Source organism: Ailuropoda melanoleuca, chromosome 1, assembly GCF_002007445.2.
Source record: "Ailuropoda melanoleuca isolate Jingjing chromosome 1, ASM200744v2, whole genome shotgun sequence".
NCBI lineage: Eukaryota > Metazoa > Chordata > Mammalia > Carnivora > Ursidae > Ailuropoda > Ailuropoda melanoleuca.
In genome coordinates this window covers 117597735-117617295 of record NC_048218.1, presented here as the reverse complement: position 1 = coordinate 117617295, position 19561 = coordinate 117597735, and the positions used below count along the sequence as shown (strand labels likewise).

General features: G+C 44.1%; 1 protein-coding gene across 1 annotated transcript in view; it reads right to left on the bottom strand.

Moving 5' to 3' along the window:
- Nucleotides 1–19561, bottom strand: part of EGFR (epidermal growth factor receptor) — a 157594-nt gene that overhangs the window by 14885 nt on the left and 123148 nt on the right. The window contains exons 2-5 of the mRNA XM_034640495.1: nt 3975–4126; nt 2929–3178; nt 2314–2381; nt 2111–2194 (exon numbers count right to left, since the gene is read on the bottom strand). Coding sequence (XP_034496386.1) covers nt 2111–2194; nt 2314–2381; nt 2929–3178; nt 3975–4126 — 554 coding nt within the window. The remainder of the gene's footprint in view (nt 1–2110; nt 2195–2313; nt 2382–2928; nt 3179–3974; nt 4127–19561) is intronic.

Genomic DNA, 19561 nt, shown 5'->3' with positions numbered 1-19561 from the left:
CCCTTCAACAGATGACTGGATTAAGGAGATGTGGTCCATATATACAATGGAATATTACTCAGCCATCAGAATGAATGATTACACAACATTTGCAGTAACATGGACAGGACTGGAGGAGATAGCTAAGGGAAATAAGTCAAGCAGAGAAAGACGAGTATCATATGGTTTCACTCATTTATGGAACATAAGAAGTAGGAAGATAGGTAGGAGAGGAAAGGGAAGAAGGAAGGGGGGGTAAACAGAAGGGGGAGTGAACCATGAGAGGGTATGGACTCTGGGAAATAAACAGGGCTTTGGGGCGGGGGGGAGTGGAGGATTGGGCTAGGCCGGTGATTGGTATTAAGGAGGGCACATATTGCATGGTGCACTGGGTGTTATATGCAAGTAATGAATCATGGAACTTTACATCGAAAACTAAGGATATACTCTATGGTGACTAACATAATAAAAATTATTATTAAAAATTTAAAAAAATGAGCTCATGCCCCGGAGACCATGCATGACACATGACAGGGCCATGTACTCTGCTGGTTGATTTAAATGCACGATCTTAGTTAATCCTTAGATGGTCCCTGACGGTCCGTAATCTAGATACAGACACATAAATGATGCCCAGAACCACCTCGGGCAGGGAACGCATCTACCACAAGCACAAAGTACCAGTGTGGAAAAGGAAGGGTCCTCCCGGGGAGGAAAGAGCTCTGAGGCTGAAGCAAAGCATGACATTTCCCCAAACACAAGCAGGGGCATACTGTGGATACAGATGGGAGGGCACAGCGGGTTTTCTGCAGCCAGAAGACTGCAGCTAATGCACATCAGTGGGATGGGCAGACATTTTCTGCAGCAGATGGTGGAGAACAAAGGAATCATGGAAGGAAGGCTGGCAGGTCCAACGGGGGCCAAATTGTGGAGTGTTGAGCATCAAGTCAGAGATGATAGAAGGACAATCAAGGGAGAACATAGTCCAAAGGTAGCCAGAGTCAGGAGGATACATCTCTGATGAGAGGTCAGAACCAGAAACACAGAGTAGGGGCTTCAAGACTGCTGTGACCATCAGGACAACAGACCAAGGTGCCCAGAAAGAGTGTACAATGGAAGGTCATGTTGGGGCCTCACAGAACACCTATAATCTGACATCGTGAGAAGTAAAAAAGAAGGCCGCAAAGGTGCCGGACAATTCAGGTGCCTCTGACGGGGCAGCTTGGAAGAGAGAGGTCATCCATCTGGAAGCAGTCCTTCTTTTATTCCTTCTTTTATTTTTACGTTCAGTATTTAATGATTTTATTCTTTGTGGTGGGCACTGAGTTAATTATTAATAACAGTATTTAATTAATAGTGAATATTTCACATTACATAGTTATTTAATAACAATAAATAATCTGCCTGTATACAACCCATACCCACAACAGAAATGATACCAGCAGTAGGAGTAACTCCTGAGTGCTTTTTCCATAGTAATGCCCTTAATTCTCTCAACGCCCCTAGGAAGTGCGGTACAATTGTTAGCCACGTTTTAAAGAGGAGGAAGCAGAGACCCAGAGAGAACCTGCTCCAGGGGCAGCTGGCTGGGGAGCGATGGGGCCAGGGCTGGAACCCAGACAGTCTGGCTCCGGGGTCCAGGCTCTTAACCACATCTGCCTGTCACCAGGAGATAGCGTGAGGCCAGACAGGCAGATTGAGGCATGCTGAACGTACATACCATTTCGCAAAATGTGCAAATAGCACAAATTAGTATTAGCATAAACGCAGACCATGCGCGTGGGCGTGCTGAGCGGCCAAAGTGGTGGATGGAAAGTCTGAGGGCATTTTTATAGGATGGCCAAACCCAGGAGCCCGACTGGAGGGCTGAGCCAGCCGCTTCTGAGCCCGGGTCTGGACGCACTGCCTCAGCCCCAGCACTGCCGTCTGCCGGGCTTCTACCATTCCCGGGACTCCCTCTGGTAGGCACCCTCTGCTGTCACCCCCTTTCCCGATGGGCCCCCTTCCCGTCACAACTGCACAGCACACGGGAAGGGTAATGACTCTGGCAGTAGAGACTAGGTGGCCATTCCTGGATATTTTTTCACTAATTTGGGACCTTAGGAGGATGACTCTGCCACCATTTCTTTACGAGGAAGATGGTGGGCATGTAAACACCTGCATTGAGGAAGGTGGTGGGCATGAAGTTCCCGATGTAACAGGACTGGCCCTGCACCTGCCACACGGTGAGGGCACACTCCTCATTATCTTCCATTTTGCTTAAGTCAACTTCCCGTCTCTCCTATCATCTTCCTTAACTTCCATTTGGAGGACCCTCATGAGTGTCCTACTCACGAATGCATATTCCACAATACGGTCATTCTCTGTCCTTAACTTCAACTTCTCCGTCCTTAAGTAACGCTCTATGTAACAGCGTTACGCTGAAAACTGTCTAAAATGGGGTATTTTTTTTTAAGATTTAAAAAAAAATTATGTATTTGAGAGAGAGAGAGAGAACACAGAGGGAGGATAAGAGGCAGAAGCAGACACCCCGCTGAGCAGGGAGCCCAATGTGGGACTCGATCCCAGGACACTGGGATCATGACCTGAGTCAAAGATAGACGCTCAACCGACTGAGCCCCCTGGTGCCCAAATAGGGGTGGTTTTAATGCACGTCCCTTACACCTGAGCTCCAGGTATTGGATTGGCAGTTTATTCACTCCCTAGACACAGAGACTCTGCATCCCAGCCTAGGTCATCTGGTCCCAGACCCATTACCATTTCTTACTAACTCTCTGGATATTTCCCCATGATTATAGGAGAAATGGTACCTGGTTTAAATCTTCCCTTCCCTTCCCATCACTGACCATCTTCTTTATTTCACCTACCATATCTTACACATAGCTGGCATTCAACGCATTTGTATTCGATGAATAAAAGTCTTCTCTGAGTGACATTAAAAAAAGTGACGGGTTTGCTGAGTACCATCGGAGCTGCTCTCTGCAGCCACAGCCTCCCCGTGCCCGGGCCTCTCACCGTGTAAGTTTCTCAGGGGAAGTTCCCGCAATCCGGTTTTATTTGTGCCATAGTTGGATAAGACGGATAAGGCATGGGTGTTTTCATAGAGCACGTTTCCTCGGATGATCTGCAGGTTTTCCAAAGGAATCTTCTCCACTGTGTTGAGGGCAATGAGTACATAGCCAGCGACTTCCTGGATGGTCTGAGGAGATAAAGCGAGACCATGCGATTGCTCTTGTGAGGATCTCGAGAATGCAAGGTCGAAAATGGGTCAAGAACGCCCAGGACAGTGCACTGTGCACACGAGTGACCGATGGACGTAAAGCGTGTGGATGACAACAGTGGGGAGATGGGGGGTGGCAGGGTTTCCGACGACTCCTGCACTTTTGTCTCCTGAGCCTGCTAGCAACAGTAATGGACAATGTGCGTTATTTAGGAATGCTGTGATTCTCGTTTCACTTGGTGTTCAGGATCCTCAGAAGAAAATGAAAATGTTTTATTAATTTATTTTCTATCTGTCTTTTTAGGAAAAAAACGCAGAAGGCCAATCAAATCCAAAGTGCAACGACCACGAAACTCTGAAGCCTTCAGAGCTGGCTCCTAGTGGCTCACTAGAGCCGACTGAATATCTGGGAAATGTGGGAAGTGCTGTAATTGTAGTGGGAGTATTTACACCAAGGAAACAGGAAAAGCCTACAAAGCAGGACTTTTTTTTCCTTAAAGAGCCAATATACCAGGATACCAGAGCTAACGCAACGGTTAAACGCTTACAATCAGGGTCTATGGTGACAATGGAATGCCAGCTAGCCTCTTTCTCTTTGACATTATTTCATAGCTATAACTTGACACTGGCCGGTGAAGGGCTTTCTGATAAAACTTGCATCTGGAGCTTCCCAGCACTTGTAATTCCCATAGAAAACCAAATACACTAAGGTCTTTGTCTCCTTATATTTCCTTCTATCATATTTGGGTAAGATAACCACATTGATTGAACTAACCTTCAAGAAGGAAAGGTCATAATTCTTTTGCATGTAGGTAATTTCCAAATTCCCGAGGACCACCTCACAGTTGTTGAACATCCTCTGAAGGCTCAGAAAGTGGTCTTCGAAAGTGCCCAACTGGGTGAGCCGGTTACTTGTGCCTTGGCAAACTGCAAAAAAGGGAAAAAAGATACCACATAAGATGCCAAGTAGCAAAACTAAAATAAAAGCTTCACACATTTCAACTAACTTTGCGAGTTTCAGTGACTTACAATAGTAACTCTGATAAAAGGTCACTCAAGACTAATGTGACAAGAAAATATTTGTCTATATAAGGCACAGTTCATAATAAGAGACAGCTCATCTCTATAATGCATGGGGTCATTTTAAAATGTTCAAAATCCCTGGGGAAAAAGGGGGAAATTCTGTGAAAATCTTAGGACAAAATAGTCTTTTTATTTTAAAGGTTTATTTGTCTATTTGAGAGAGAGAGAGCGCGAGCGCATGGGGCGGAGGGGGAGAGGGAAAGAGGCTCATGAAGAGCCCAACACAGGGCTGGATCTCAAGACCCTGAGGTCACAGTCTGAGCCAAAACCAAGAGTCAGATGCTTACCCAACTGCACCACCAAGTGCCCCAAGACAAAATAGTCTTTTAGAGCTTTGGTAGACAAAAAAACGTGTATCAGAAGGCGTGAAATAATACAATTACAATGTTGAATTATTAACTATATAATGAGCTTTTTACTTTACAAAAAAGAAAATCATCACGGTGCGTCCAAAGGATATTTACAAATGTAACACACGCTAGGCGATATTTTCTGACCACAACGTTGTACAACTTAAAGTCAATGGTAAGAGTGTACATTAAAATCCAACTGGCCAGAGGTTAAAAATATTCTTCTAAACTAATGCATCAAAGGATAAATCAAAGGACTAATTATATATCTAGAAAATAATGAACGGAAGCACACATTTAAAAACACACTCAACTAGTGAGAAGGCAACACGTCCTCCGTTTGTGCACAGTCCATGTGGAGCCCCCAGCACAGGAGGCTGTGCGGCTGTCCTGCGTTCTTTGGCATGTTTTAACTTTGTACAAGAAATAGTTTAAATTAGGGGACGAAGTTAGCCTATGGAAATACACTGGACAGTCTATATTTAAAAGCAAAGGAGATCATAATAAAGTCATATTTACAAACCCAGCTCTTTGAAAGACATGTTTAAGCAAGCATACCAAAACAAAGAGGTTGGGGCTTTTGAAGCAGGGAGCTTGTTAAGGGACTACACTTTGAACCAAAATTATCATAAGAGTGAAGAAATATGGCCTCTGGCTTTGGAGGTTGGATTCAGAACTATCCAGGTTCTGCCACATGTGCAAAGGGATGAGTGTGATCAGAGGCCAGGTGGTTGAAAACCAAGATAAGGCCAAAGTCAATATGCAGGTACTTTCCTCAGAAACTCTTTCTAAATTTACATTTATATTTTATAGGCTTCTTTGTTCCCTCCTCATGGGAACTGCTCTGAAGAGCATCGTCTGACCGTCTGCCCTTGCATTTTAGGGCCATGGCAGCGAGCGCAAGTTCAGACACCACATAGTCAACCCGAAGCATTTACACCAACATTAAATATGAAGCAATCGTCACATCCCCTTTAACTCTACGGGGATTTCCCTCTTCCCCTCTTCTGTGGTCTCATTCCAATCTGGTGGTAGAGAGAACTCTCACGTGGGAATTACAACAGTCCAACAATACTAAGTGCCCATCTGCTCCAGGGGCAGAATGAGTCCATAATTCTTCCAACCATAACACTGGACGGACCCAACATCTCTGGGCTGCTCTCACTCAGGGGTATGGGCTACTCTGATTGCAACCTCAATTTGGAACATCTGGACACAGTTGGCAGCAATGCATGCAGATGGGGCCAGACTGATTTCCCAATTCCAAGGTCTTCAAAGATGTCCCCACAATGCAGGTACAGGGTTGTGACAATAACCCATGACCTTTCAGCTGGCACACGTTGAAGCAAAAGCTGTTTTCGTAGCTGGCAAACTACGGTCTCTAAATTTCAGCCTGATTGGGTGTCATCTGGGTTGGTCACGCCCTTCATCCCAGCCAGGTGCACAGTGTCCTAGAACTTAGGCTTGGAGCACATCTCACAAGAGTTTCTTCAGTATACAGAGAAATGAAAACTGTAACAGTTGCCTTCATTTTAAATAATTTTTTTTTTAAGATTTTACTTATTTACTTGAGAGAGAGAGAGAGAGACCAGGCGCCGGTGGTGGGAGGAGGGGCAGAGGGAGAAGCAGGCTCCCCGCTGAGCAGGGAACCTGACGCGGGACTCGATCCCAGGACCTGGGGATCATGACCTGAGTTGAAGGCAGACGCTCAACCGACTGAGCCACCCAGGTGCCCCCAGCTGCTTTCATTTTAAATGATAAGCATATCAGCTTGTAAACTTCTCTCAGCTGAGCCAAAGAATTTTTATTACTAAATCAATGACAAAGAAACTTTCCTCAGTAAAAAAGGAAAACATGCCCTGTAAGTTTAGCCTGTTACGTTGTAGAAAAAATAATTTCAAAAAGACTGTAGTTGTGCTTTCTTTAATTCATTCAAAAAATACTAAATGATTAGCTCCTAAAATATTCATTTGATGAATACCTATCATGACCCTTCGTTGTTTACAATTAGTATGGATGACTTTTATATTCAGGAAAAGAGATGCTACATTTGGAAGATAACAGAACATCACCCATCATCGATGTGAGTGTTAATTCAAAAAACATTTGGAAAGCAACTGCACAACTTGTGTAAACACATAAATGGGCTTTTTAAAAAGCTTCATGCAAAATGTTCATTTTTTTTTTAATATGGCCAACAACTGCAAAAAGCCCTAAATGCTCAACTGCCCAACATGTGTATTCTTGAGAACATGAAAGCAGTTGATAGACTGTGTGATTCAGTTCAAGGCAAATCCATCTTGAATTCTATTCCAGGATCAATTACTGAAGTCTTGAAAGAAATTATTACAAAGCTGTTTCTTCTGAGGATTTCTCCTGCCGTCTGCCGCAAAGGGGACGACAGTGTCTTAACTGGAAACCAGAGTGAGGATCAGAATGATTTGACCTAGGTTTCTTGATTCAACAAAGTATCATATTCATTCCATATTTATACCAAATGTCTCACATTATGAATATAAAGCAATGAAAAGATTTAAATGTGAAATAACTGAATTAGTAAAATTATTTTTTTAAAAAAAATTACGAACTAGTTAGGCAGGTTTAAGACAAAACTGCAAAGGGAAAGAGCTTTTTAATTCACCTAGGAGGGAAGAAAGGGATAAAGAAAAGGGGGGTAATCAGAAGGGGGAATGAAACATGAGAGGCTATGGACTATGAGAAACAAACTGAAGACTTCAGAGGGGAGGGGGTGGGGGAATGGGATAGACTGGTGATGGGTAGTAAGGAGGGCACGTATTGCATGGTGCACTGGGTGTTATACGCAACTAATGAAGCATCGAACTTTACATCGGAATCCGGGGATATACTGTATGGTGATTAACATAATATAATAAAAAAAATCATTAAAAATAAAAAAAATAAAAAAAAGAGAAGAAAAGAAAAAAAACAAAAAAAACAAAAAAAAACAAAAGAAAGCTTTTGTTTTGCTCGAAGCTCTCAGAGCGTGCTTTCCTCAAGTAGTAGGTGCGGTGAAAATAATACTGACCTTCCAGAATTGTTTTAAAGACTGAATAAACACAAAAGCTTTCAACTTTCCTTTGTTAAAATTAAGTACTGAGGAGTGTGACAGTAACACAAGCTACACCTACACAGATGTTAGGGGACCTCGGTGGACATATACTTGCCCTGTGGCATTATCTGAACTGGGGTGTTTGGATCTGCAAACCGCCTTCCTCAAATATTGGGCACTAAATAGAGTTACTCTGTAGAATATTTATCAGAAAAGGAAAGAAAGAAAAAAGAACATAATTAATGATTTCATTAAAATTCGCATTGAGGATTAGGTGTTTAAGCCGTTTGTTCAAAGAGAAATTTCATGTCACTTCAGGGCTATCCGTTTGAAGACAAGACACTTAGAAGTGTGCCAAGCTCCATACAAAATGCTAGTGATTTGCTCTACCTGTGCAAAAATCTGAAGACAGTTCTGCTGAATCAGGCGCAGCAGCCCCGGAACACAGGCCCTACAGAGCCCTTAGCCTTCCATCCTCCAACTTTATTATGAAGACGCACAAATGTGTAGAGAAGCTGAAAGAACTGTACCACGAATATCCTTGGAATTAGCCTTGTGTTCCTTTTATCACGTTCTCTACGCATCTCATTTTTTTAATGATTTTTTATTATATTATGTTAGTCACCATACAGTACATCCCCGGATTCCGTTGTAAAGTTCGATGTCTACGCAACTCATTTTTTGATGCATTCTAAAGAGACGGTGTAAATGCCAGTGCGTTCCAGCCGGGCATCCCGCCACCAGCAGCCCCAGGTGAACCGAGAGCTGCTGTCGCTCAGCAACAGCCCCAGCTGTGAGGTCCTGGATCTCAGCGCAGCGCTCCAGAGTGTCAACTTATGCACAGCTGGGCCGCCTCTACCCCAGCACCACATCGTACGTCGTCCCCGGGGGCCACCTCCACTCCCATCTCCTCATCGTACGTCGTCCCCGGGCACCCCCTCACTTCTTCTCAGACCATCCCTGCCCCCTACACCATAAACCACTACAAGTGATTTGTTTTCACTTGGAAAAGGTTTGCCTGCTTTAGAATTTCCTATTAATGGGATAACGTAGTATTGCCCTTTTGTGTAAGACTGACTTTACAGCCTCCCATTTGGAGATCTATCCATGTTATGTTGCACGAGCTTTTAGTGACAGATTGAGACAAGCGTTTTATGGGAAGTTATCTGCAGATTATCCTTGGGCATCTAGGGCTGATCCACAGTCTGGTTGTTCTCTTTTCCCTCCCTCTCTCTCTCCCTCCCTCTTCCCTTTCTACCCTCCTTCCTCTCTTCTTTCCTTCCTTCCTTCTTTCCATTTCTTTCTTTCTTCTTTCTTTAAGCTTTATTTATTTATTTGGCAGTGAGACAGCACAAGTAGGCGGACAAGCAGGCAGAGGGAGCAGGAGAAGAAGGCTGAGCAGAGAGCCCCCGAAGCAATGTGGGGCTCATTCCCGGGACCCTGACAAAGGCAGACGTTTAAACAACTGAGCCATCTAGGCACCCCCTGCTGTTCTTTGTCTTAAGAACCCCCCAATTTATCTGAACTGAAAATTTAAAAAAACAATCTGCCTCCTCTAAGTCTTGGAACACCCTTCATTTGACGGGGTAGGGCCTGTGACTTTCCTGCCTTGTTGTGGGGCTGTACACCTCTCTTTCCCCACAAGCCTGGGCAAATCTGTGTTGCTGATTAAGACACAACATTAAAACAAGTTTCTCCAGATTTTCCCAAATCCACTTAGACACTTTTGAAATTGCCTAAGAAAATTCGTAATTGTTTTAATTTGTTGTTTTTTCAACTACATATGAATGTTTGCCCAAGGAGCTGGGCTCTTGTAAATCTCTGCCCTTGGTCTCATAAATTGTGCTTTTGTGTTTGCCCCATTTTCCACAGAACACCTCGTTTTGAAGCAGAAATCATATCACACCACTCCTTGGCTTGAACCATCCCAAAGATCCCCAGTGTAATTAGAACCCAGTACAAGCTCCTTTCTCATCATCCCTGCTTCTCTCAGCCTCTCCTGCTCACTGTCCCAGCCACACCCCCCAGTGCTTTCCAGCTGGCCCAGGTCTTGTTCACTTCAGGTCCCATCTCCCTTCCCTACAGATGTTCGCATCTCCGTCTCCCTTGTATCACTGGGATTCCAAGTCAATGGTCATCCTTTCAGAAAAGCCTGTCCTGCAACCAGATTAGCTTAAGTACCCACCATTAAATTCTACCACATCACCCTGCTTTCTTTACTTCCTAGTAAATTCATCGCTATCAAGAATTATTATTTGTTTATGCAAATACATGTATGTATTTATTCATTTATCTATATGGTGGGGAGTGGTAGATTTTTTTATTTTTTAATTTTTAAAAAGGATTTATTTATTTATTTGAAAGAGAGAGAGAGAGACAGAGTGATTGGCTCGATCCCAGAACCCTGAGATCATGACCTGAGCCAAAATCAAGAGTCAGCTGCTTAACTGACTGAGCCACCCAGGCGCCCCGAGAGGCAGATTTTACATAGCTATATGTGTATCGCATTGGACTGACTGCCTGATGTGTGTACGTGTGTTACTGCATTTCCATTTTAGATAGGAAAACAGTGGGTGGCTGTGTGACTGTGGATGGCAGGGATGAGACCATGACAGTCTTAGATGACCTGACGGGATCTCTTTGCTTCTCTTGTTTCCGTACATCTGATGGAAGAGGAGGAGACAGGATGTCTTACCACAGTCTCAGTCCTCACAACCTTCTGGCTGGTCACTGTAAAATGTGTAACATATTTGATTAAGCTTTAAAAGCCAAAGGAGGATGTTTTTCCACTTTCATGCTGAGAACGTTTAAGATAATCCCAAGTAAGATGATATTTATGTAATAGATTTAAAAATATAGAAGAAAAAGAGACTCAGAAAATTTGTCAGAGGTTTCATGGTAATAGAATTTGTCATTTCTTTTGCCTTACTGAAATTATATTGTGGTGGTGATTTAAAATGTGTATGTATATCCATCTCAACTATGCTAAAAATGCCCAGAAAATGCACCAAGTTGTTAACAATGGTCTTTTAGGAATAGTGGGATTCTGGGTGTTTTTTTTATTCCTTACAGTTTTTCAATTTTTCATATTTTCTATAGTGACCATAAATTACATTATAATAAAAAATTACTGAGGGGAAAATTTACAAAAATCTGTGTTAAACAAGGCCAAAAGAAAGACATTTTAATATAATACATTTTTAATGGAGAAATGATCAAGTACAACTATTAAGAGCCTCAAAGTTTTATTTACACTGTCCATTGTTAAATGGCTTTGTAAAAGTGCTTTAAAAATTAGACATAACTGATGAGCAGTGAAGTACTATATACAGAAAACGTGAGAAGGGAGAATAAGCTGGAGATAATTCACCTCATTATTGTTCTTAATAGTTACGTACGGCAGCTCTTGGAAAACACAATGCATTGCACAGAGATGGTTTCACTTCATACAGCAATGGGCTTGAAGAGTTCCCAAGCTGCATTTTTCCCCTGATCTATAAATTTTTTACATTAGTTTTGGGGAGCATAGAAAAATGTTATAAATTGTGATCACAGTACCAGACTAGCCTACAGGACTTATTTAACTCACAATGGTTGGTAATATGAAAGTAGAAAATCTATGGTTGAGTCATAATGAAATAATTGGGAAAAAATATAAGTAAATACAAAGTAGCACATTGTCATTGTGGGTTTAATCAAAGGTTGTATAGAGTGGGAGAAGTCTCATAACTGTCAAGATTTTTCAGAACTTTATATTTTATCAGTAGTTCCTTATTTTATCATATTTGATTTTTAACTAATAAATAGTTCTCAATTTATAGGCATCCAAAGATAACTGTCAAACTGACTTTGAATCTGCACTGTGACTTGGAAATGCACATGTAATAGTCAACAGGTCCTCTTAAATATTTGATAATTTGCCACATGCATTATAACATCCCTACTGGACTAAACATGCCAAGTTTCGGCATGCCCAACAACTGCAAGCTACAGTAACTCCAATTAAGTTGACAAGCAGAAGATTTTAAAATAACACCTCTTTTATATTTGAGCTAGGGAACAGAACACTTAAACTGGTTGATTTCTATCCCCATGGTTCTCCTCCTAGCCATTATATTAATCCCAAGCCAAGTTTATGATTTTTAAACAATATATGGAGTTAGGATACCTTTGGTCTATCGTGCCTACTCTCTCAGGGGTTAAGTGATGTGTGTGAATCCCAGGAAGTCCAGTTCTATGAGAGACTGTGGAACATGCTTCCAGTGACATCATCAAGCATCTATCAGAGTGACGATGGTGATAGTATCATTATGGGATGGTCTCCCTCTACTCACCTCAACTCTCTGGGTCTCGGTGTTTCTCACTGGTTAAAAATGGGACAAGCTCAGCATGTTTGACAGGGTAGGGTGAGCAGTTATGAGATCATGGACATGGAAGTACTTCATAATTCACAACTCTCTAAATATAAATTACATCTGACGCTGGGGCTTTACCCTAGCAACCAAATGCTGGCAATCTATTTCTGCCGATGTCTTCATGATACCAACAGACCACTTCCCACTCCCCACCCAGGGACTTAAAAACATTTTTTTAAAAATAGTCTCAGCAGAATTGATGAGTTGTGTTGAAATTCAGGATGCTTTAAGATTCTGAAATAAAAGTCACCACTTTTCATTATTATAGGATGTTATTCCGAGAATGGTCCTAACAATGGAAACGAAATATCTTAAATCACATGGCTGGCAATCCATTCCATTTTTAAAAAGATTTTATTTATTCATTTGAGAAAAAGAGAGAGAGAGCGAGAGAGAGAGGGAATGAGCAGGGGGAGGGGCAGAAGGAGAAGGAGAAGCAGACTTCCCGCTGAGCAGGGAGCCCGATGCTGGACTCGATCCCAGGACCCCGGGGATCACAACCTGAACTGAAGGCAGATGCTTCACTGACTGAGCCACCCAGGCGCCCCTCCATTCCATTTTTTATAGGTAGTTTAATGGTTAGTCAGAGATGAATCTGACCTGTATTACTGAACTATGAGAAACGAATTTGGACTAAAAAAGATTTCATAAAGCAATACCCACCAACCTTTTATTCATTCAACCCAATAAATCTCTTCTGAATACCTAGTATGTATCAGACAACACTCTGTCTTGGCAGCCAGTGTCTGTATTTTAAACATACGGACGTGCACTGAACAAACATTCATGGATGGAAGAATTACGTGTCGCCATCTGTATCAGGTCATACAGAGCTGGATCTGTATGTGGCTACTGTACCTTGACTGAATATTGAATGCTGAGCAGGGCATATGGAAGAAAGGACAGAACACTGGATTTGGTTTAAAATCCCTCTATGTGTAAATATAAACAGCAGTGAATTTACTGCGTCTGGTTTTCCTTCCTAGAGATATCATGCGTGAGCTCCTCCTCTCTGGCCTAAGTTCTGTTTTTCTAATCTCCTAGCTGGGGACTATTGCTTACTCATGTTCAGGGGCTCTCTCCCCACATATAGGAATACTTCTGAGGTGACTAATACCACTTCCCTTCCAAAAGTCTGGTAGCCAAACCACTGCTTATATCCTTCGCCTCCACTGCAATTTTTGCTTCTGACCTATTTCTTGCAAGCTTTGTTGCCTTCTCAGATTAGTACTTCAGACCTACCGGTGCAGGGCAGCGCAGAGTGAAGAATCGTGCCAACACCTGGCACCTGCACAGTCCTTCCCAGTTTCCAGGGCTGCCCTGAAGCCTGCCTGTGACCTGGATGAGGAAGAGGTGTTGAAGAGCTAGTTACCTGGAAGAACGCGCTGAATTAGGGTGGGTTTGCCCATCTGATTAGTTGTCTGCCTCACAGAACGCCAGGAGACTTGAAGGGATGGGGAAATTCGGGGGCGGGCCTGGGTGGGAAAGTTGACACGAGGGATTGTCACAGACGGTTAAGCCCAGAGCAGGGCTGGGGGAAGGACGTGGGAAATATAGAATTCCAAAATGGGGTTGGTGTCAAACGCCATTGCTTGAAAACCGGGTTTAAAAGCTGATGAAAGTTTGACCGAAGACTGCCCTCAGTTTACTACCACCTTTCAATTCTGACTTGACTCTGTTCAATAGAGAACTGGTGAGCCGAAGACAGTGGGTGGGCGAGAGTGCAAGCCCTCGGGTCCAACATTCCCAAAGCCCTTGGCATGCATGGTTGCCAACTTGCTGCGTCTTCAACAGCTTCTCATAGTTCAGTCTAACGTTACATCTCAGGGTGCAGCTCTTCCCTTCCTACACACACCCTCACAATCCGTCATTCCCAGCAAGGGGACGTGGGTAAAGTGAGGCAGGGCTGACGAGATTTCACTGCTCTGGGCACAGTCCTCACCCAACTCACATACCTTCTGTTTTGCATGCTGCTCAGGTCCACATGACTCACTCTCCAATGACAAAGGCTGAGTACTATTCCCCATGTTGGGCTATTTACTTGCTGGTTGGGATGTCCCTCTGGAATTCATCTGAATGCCATGCACGGCCGAGAAGCATCACAGTCATTAGCCTTAGGTGTTGGTACAGCCTCTCAGAAAGGGTTCGTTCCCCTAAGCTCTGTGATCTGCCCCCACGCCAGGAGGGGCTGTTTGCTTTTTTGTTCATTCACTTATTTAACTAAAGCGTATTTAATAAAATAGTAAAGCCACAGTTGCCAAGAATGAATCAGAAGTACTCACTGCCCTGAAGGAATATATGAGCCCTTTGGGGAGATGACTTTACACATGAAATAATCACAGGACATCCTAAAGCCACGCAGGGTAGAGACGTACTAAAGGAACACGAGTCAGAAAGCAGAGAAATCACCAGCCTGGAGTTCTGTGGGAAGAGGACTCCAATGTTCCTTCTTACCAAGCAAATGGAAACATGATACTTCACGTTCAGAGTAAAGTAACCAGTCGCCTACAAGTGCCCTGGTGACTTTGTCTTGCACCGTCCCCCAAGATACCACTGTCCAAAAAATCAGGTTTCTACCATTCCTATCCATTTTTCTGTATTCCCCTCCTCTGGGTCATTGCCCACATCCTAATTTGGGGGTACAAGTGACCCTTTCTGGGTTTGTTTACAGTTATCTGTAAGGATAATGTCTCCATCCATTCTTACTAAACAAAATCCTGGAAAAGATTTGTAATTTGCAAGGAAATAAAAGATTTCTAATCCAGATTAGGGGACAAGGAACTTTGTTGCAAGCGTTTCTCCTCAGAAAGACTCTGGGTTCTAGGGGGCAGCACCTGCCTACGCCCCACCCCAAGGTGGTTTAAATGTTCTTTTAAACTTTCTATTATTATCCATGTTTTGAAAAAAATCAGCCTCTAATGCACATGGTTTTAAGGCTGTCTCTAAATAACACACACATTTAAGTTGGTTTACCATTGAGCATTAGGGAAAAAAAAACAACTGAACAGAAGTAGCCACCCTACCCGCCCCCCCCCCCGCCCCCGCAAACAANCAAACAAACAAAGCAAATGACAACAGTAAAAATCTGCAACAAGGGAGCAATCACTATGACACCAGGGTAAGGCCATTCCACCAGTGTTTTCTTCTTAAAACAAAGATAATGGTGGCACCCCTTCCACCCCACCCCCGGCGGCACCTGCCATTGGAAGGTATGTCTAGTTCCTCAGCTAGCCTGCGAGCCTTTGCTGTGTGAAAACTTCCAAAGGTCTGGCTCTTGCAGAACCGCAGGCAAGCCTGGAAATGAAGCGCAGGGAGATCAAAGAGCTCTTCTATGAGGACCCTCCAGAGCAAGGGCGGATCTGGAATCTGCCCCAGGCATCAACACAGAACAAACAGTACCTAAGGGAGCTAGGGGAGTGGGGATGAGGCGGAGATCTTGGAGGCCACAGGAAACTCAGCCACTCTATGCGGGTACTTGGGAGAGAAACGGATTCAGGAGATGGGGCTGGAGGGCACGCAGGGGGAGAGCGGAGAGGTTTCCGGGCTGCTCCTGTCGGAGCCAGCCACCCTGCCACCTGGGGCTGGAATTGTTCTCTGTGTCACCCACCTCCTCCCTTTTGCGCCTGGGAACAAATGAGAAGCAGTGGAAGGAAGAAGAACAGTGTGCCTATAGAGATTAGTGGCTTGTTTTCACCAATGAGGGGAGTCTACTGCTTGCTGTGGTGGTTGTTTTTTCCAAGTTACAGAAACATGTCAGGTTCTCAGCAGAACTATTTGAACCAATATTTCGTGTTCATGTCATGAAGGATTTGAAAAGTAAAAGAAAAAAAAAAAGAAGGAACGAAGGAAGAAAGAAAAAGCAAAATGCAAAAGAAAGAAAAGAAAAAAAAAGGAAAAAGAAAACTGTGACAAGTTATCCCCCTGCCATTTTGACTATAGAGCAACAAGCCATCAAACTTCCGTTGGCACCTGTCAATGACCATGACCTGGAAGTCACGAGGTCCGGATTAGAACTGGGGTTTCACTACTACCAAGACAGCTTCTTGATCATGCGGAGTCTCTTTTTCTTGTAAAACAAGGACTTATGGCTCAGGACGATTCAATGAGATGGCAGAAATCGAGGCCAAAGCACCTGACACATGGCAGACCCTTAACAAATACAATGACGGCTCGAATCCGAATTCAATCTGGACTGAACCCCGGTAGGGTGAATTGCTTCCTTCCTCCGAGCACTCTGAGCCGTAGACCCCTCTGCCTCCTGCTCGCAAGCTGTGTGTGGCCTGGTGAGCAGCTGGGAGCTCCCGCCACGGAGTGAACCAGCCTGCCGTGGTCGCAGGCACGAGGCCAGGGCTTGCAAGGAAGGCATCTGGACCCTTCCCGGACCAGGAGCCCTTGCTGGGCAGTTAGAGCTGAGGAAGCCACAGCTCTTCTGTGTCTTTCAGAATTCCCTTAAGAGAACTCCCAGCTAGCTGCTCAGAACATTCTCTGCTGCGATTTTTCACTTAGAAAAAGCCCTCGTCTGACCTTTCATGGTGGTTTCGTAAGCGTAGCTGGATCTGTGTGCTGGGTGCATGCACGTGTTTTTATTTAATGCTTGCTTTAAAATGGACAGTTTTTTCATCTACTCCTACTTAATCTAAATATTCCCTTTAAGTTTCACTTTCAAATGGGAGGAGGAAGTAGCAGTCAGTGCAAAGAGCAGAATGAAGAGGACAGACCTGGTCCCGGGGGGAAGCCCGAAGCCGCCCTCCCTAGCTAGCTCTGTGTCCCAAAGCCCACTTCCTGGGTTCATTGACGAAGAAAGACTGACCTGAAAATCACTAACACCTACTGCGTTAACTCAGGAGAAGCCCGAGCCGAGCTTCTGTCACGAAGGAACTGTAATTTGAGCTCATATACTATTGTTTCTAGAACACATTTTCCCCTCCATGAGGACAGCTATCAGTTAAAGTAGCCAGTCCCAGACACGACCACTTGCTATTAGATGCCACACCTGCCTGAGCAAAGTCACTTGGTGATACTGCCAAAGCCGGCCTTCCCTCGCCGCAGATCGAAGTCTAGAAAAGAGAGCGTCGGAAACATCCTTTATGATGTTCCGGAGCAGGGGCTGGCAAACTTGCTCTGAGAAAAGTCAGAGAGTAAATATTTTCAGGTTTGCAGATCATACAGGGTTTGTTCCAACCTCTCAGCTCCGCCGCTAGCATGGAAAATAGCCAGAGACAAGAAGCAAATAAATGGGCCTGGCACCATTATGCGCAGGTAAAGCCATTGACAAAAACAGGCAGTAGCTGGATTTGAACCATGGTCTGTACTTCACCAAGCTCTGCTTTAGAGGAAGGCCTAACAGGACGTCGGGAGGTATGGGATTAGGGTTCCCTTCACCCTGTACTTTCTAGAAGGTAACTGTGGTTAAACAGAATCATTTTCCTCCAAGGCCAAACTCCGAAAGAGTTTTCTTAGGGTGAAGATCTTCCTATTCCATCATCAGTTACAGAGAAGAACGGAAGATACGAGGTACCGAAGACAGCTGGGACGTGCGGGGCTGGGAAGTGTCGTTTGTGTGTGGCTTTGTGTATCGGGTGTTAACAGCTCTGTGCTAGGCATCACTCACTTTTAGAATTGGATGTCCAACTCTATATATCCCCCATTACACTCAAGAATCCTGGCCTTCCATAGTCATGACAAATGGTTGTCAAGTGCTGCCTGTCCGTTCTGAATTTTAATCTTGCTACACGTTTGTGAAACAATATTCCCGTACGTATAACTCTATCACGTAATTATTCCTCACGGTGACCTGAAGCTAGTCCCCTGAGAATGTCCTCTGGCTTCACAGAGACGCGCCTCATTCCTCCTCTACCTTAAGCCCTGCAGATACGGGAAGACGACGATTGCTTCTCACCCCTGCTTTTCCCACCCGGCGACTTTGCTCCAGATTTCCCTGCTCCTCCGTGCTCTTGGGAATTCCGTGTGTGTGGCCTCCCTCGCCAGCAACATCCCCCAGAAGGACTACCCCATCCAGCTCTTCTTCCCAGCTTCCTGGTCTGAGGCTGTGTCTTACAGTCTCGCACTGGCTCGTACTTGGGTGGTGAAAGCACTCCGTTGTTTCACAGCACATTTTGTCTCTTTAAAGAATAATGTGCCATTTGAGAACAACAGCAAACATTCTGCTTCCCGTGGCTTCCCTTTATTTTATTTTTCTTTTTTTTTTTAATTTTATTTTATTATATTGTGTTAATCACCATACAGTACATCCCCAGATTCCGATGTAAAGTTTGATGCTTCATTAGTTGCGTATAACACCCAGTGCACCATGCAATACGTGCCCTCCCTACTACCCATCACCAGGCTATCCCCTTCCCCCACCCCCTCCCCTCTGAAGTCCTCAGTTTGCCTCTCACAGTCCATAGTCTCTCATGTTTCATTCCCCCCTCTGATTACCCCCCTTTTCTTTATCCCTTTCTTCCCCTACCGATCCTCCTAGTTCTTATGTTCCATAGATGAGAGAAATCATATGATAATTGTCTTTCTCTGCTTGACTTATTTCACTTAGCATTATCTCCTCCAGTGCCGTCCATGTTGCAGCAAATGTTGAGAATTCGTTCTTTCTGATAGCTGAGTAATATTCCATTGTATATATGGACCACAGCTTCTTAATCCAGTCATCTGTTGAAGGGCATCTCGGCTCCTTCCATGATTTGGCTATTGTGGACAATGCAGCTATGAACATTGGGGTGCATATGGCCCTTCTCTTTACTACGTCTGTATCTTTGGGGTAAACACCCAGTAGTGCAATGGCTGGGTCATAGGGTAGTTCAATTTTTAACTTTTTAAGGGACCTCCACACTGTTTTCCAGAGTGGCTGTACCAACTTGCATTCCCACCAACCGTGGCTTCCCTTTAGTTCATGACACTAAAAAATTCAGCAAGGAATGAAAGATGGATACATGCTGCTGAAATCACTCAAATTTCTGCATTAACACCAAATGTAAGTTTTTAGCAGACGTGATTCTTCTTTTAAGTTTAATAACTAATATGGCAGTTGAGCAATGAAAATGGAATCTCCCCCGCATCTATTAATAGTAGGGCTGACGGTAAATTCCTCTCCAGCTTGGACGAGGAAGTATTTTTCCTTGCTTGGGTCTCTCTCAGGTTTTATTTATTTATTTTCTTTTTAAGATTTTTTATTTATTTATTTGAGAGAGAGAGAGAGCGTGATAGAGAGAGAAAGCATAAGCAGGGGATGGGGGAGGAGAAGGAGAAGCAGACTCCCCACTGAGCAGGAAGCCCGATGCGGGACTCGAACCTGGAACCCCGGGATCATGACTTGAGCCGAAGGCAGATGCTTCACCGACTGAGCCACCCAGGCGTCTCTCTGTCTCAGGTTTTAGTTTCTGTCACATCGCACTAGCCCAGGAGAATTAGATTTGCTACTGACTGCAGAGAT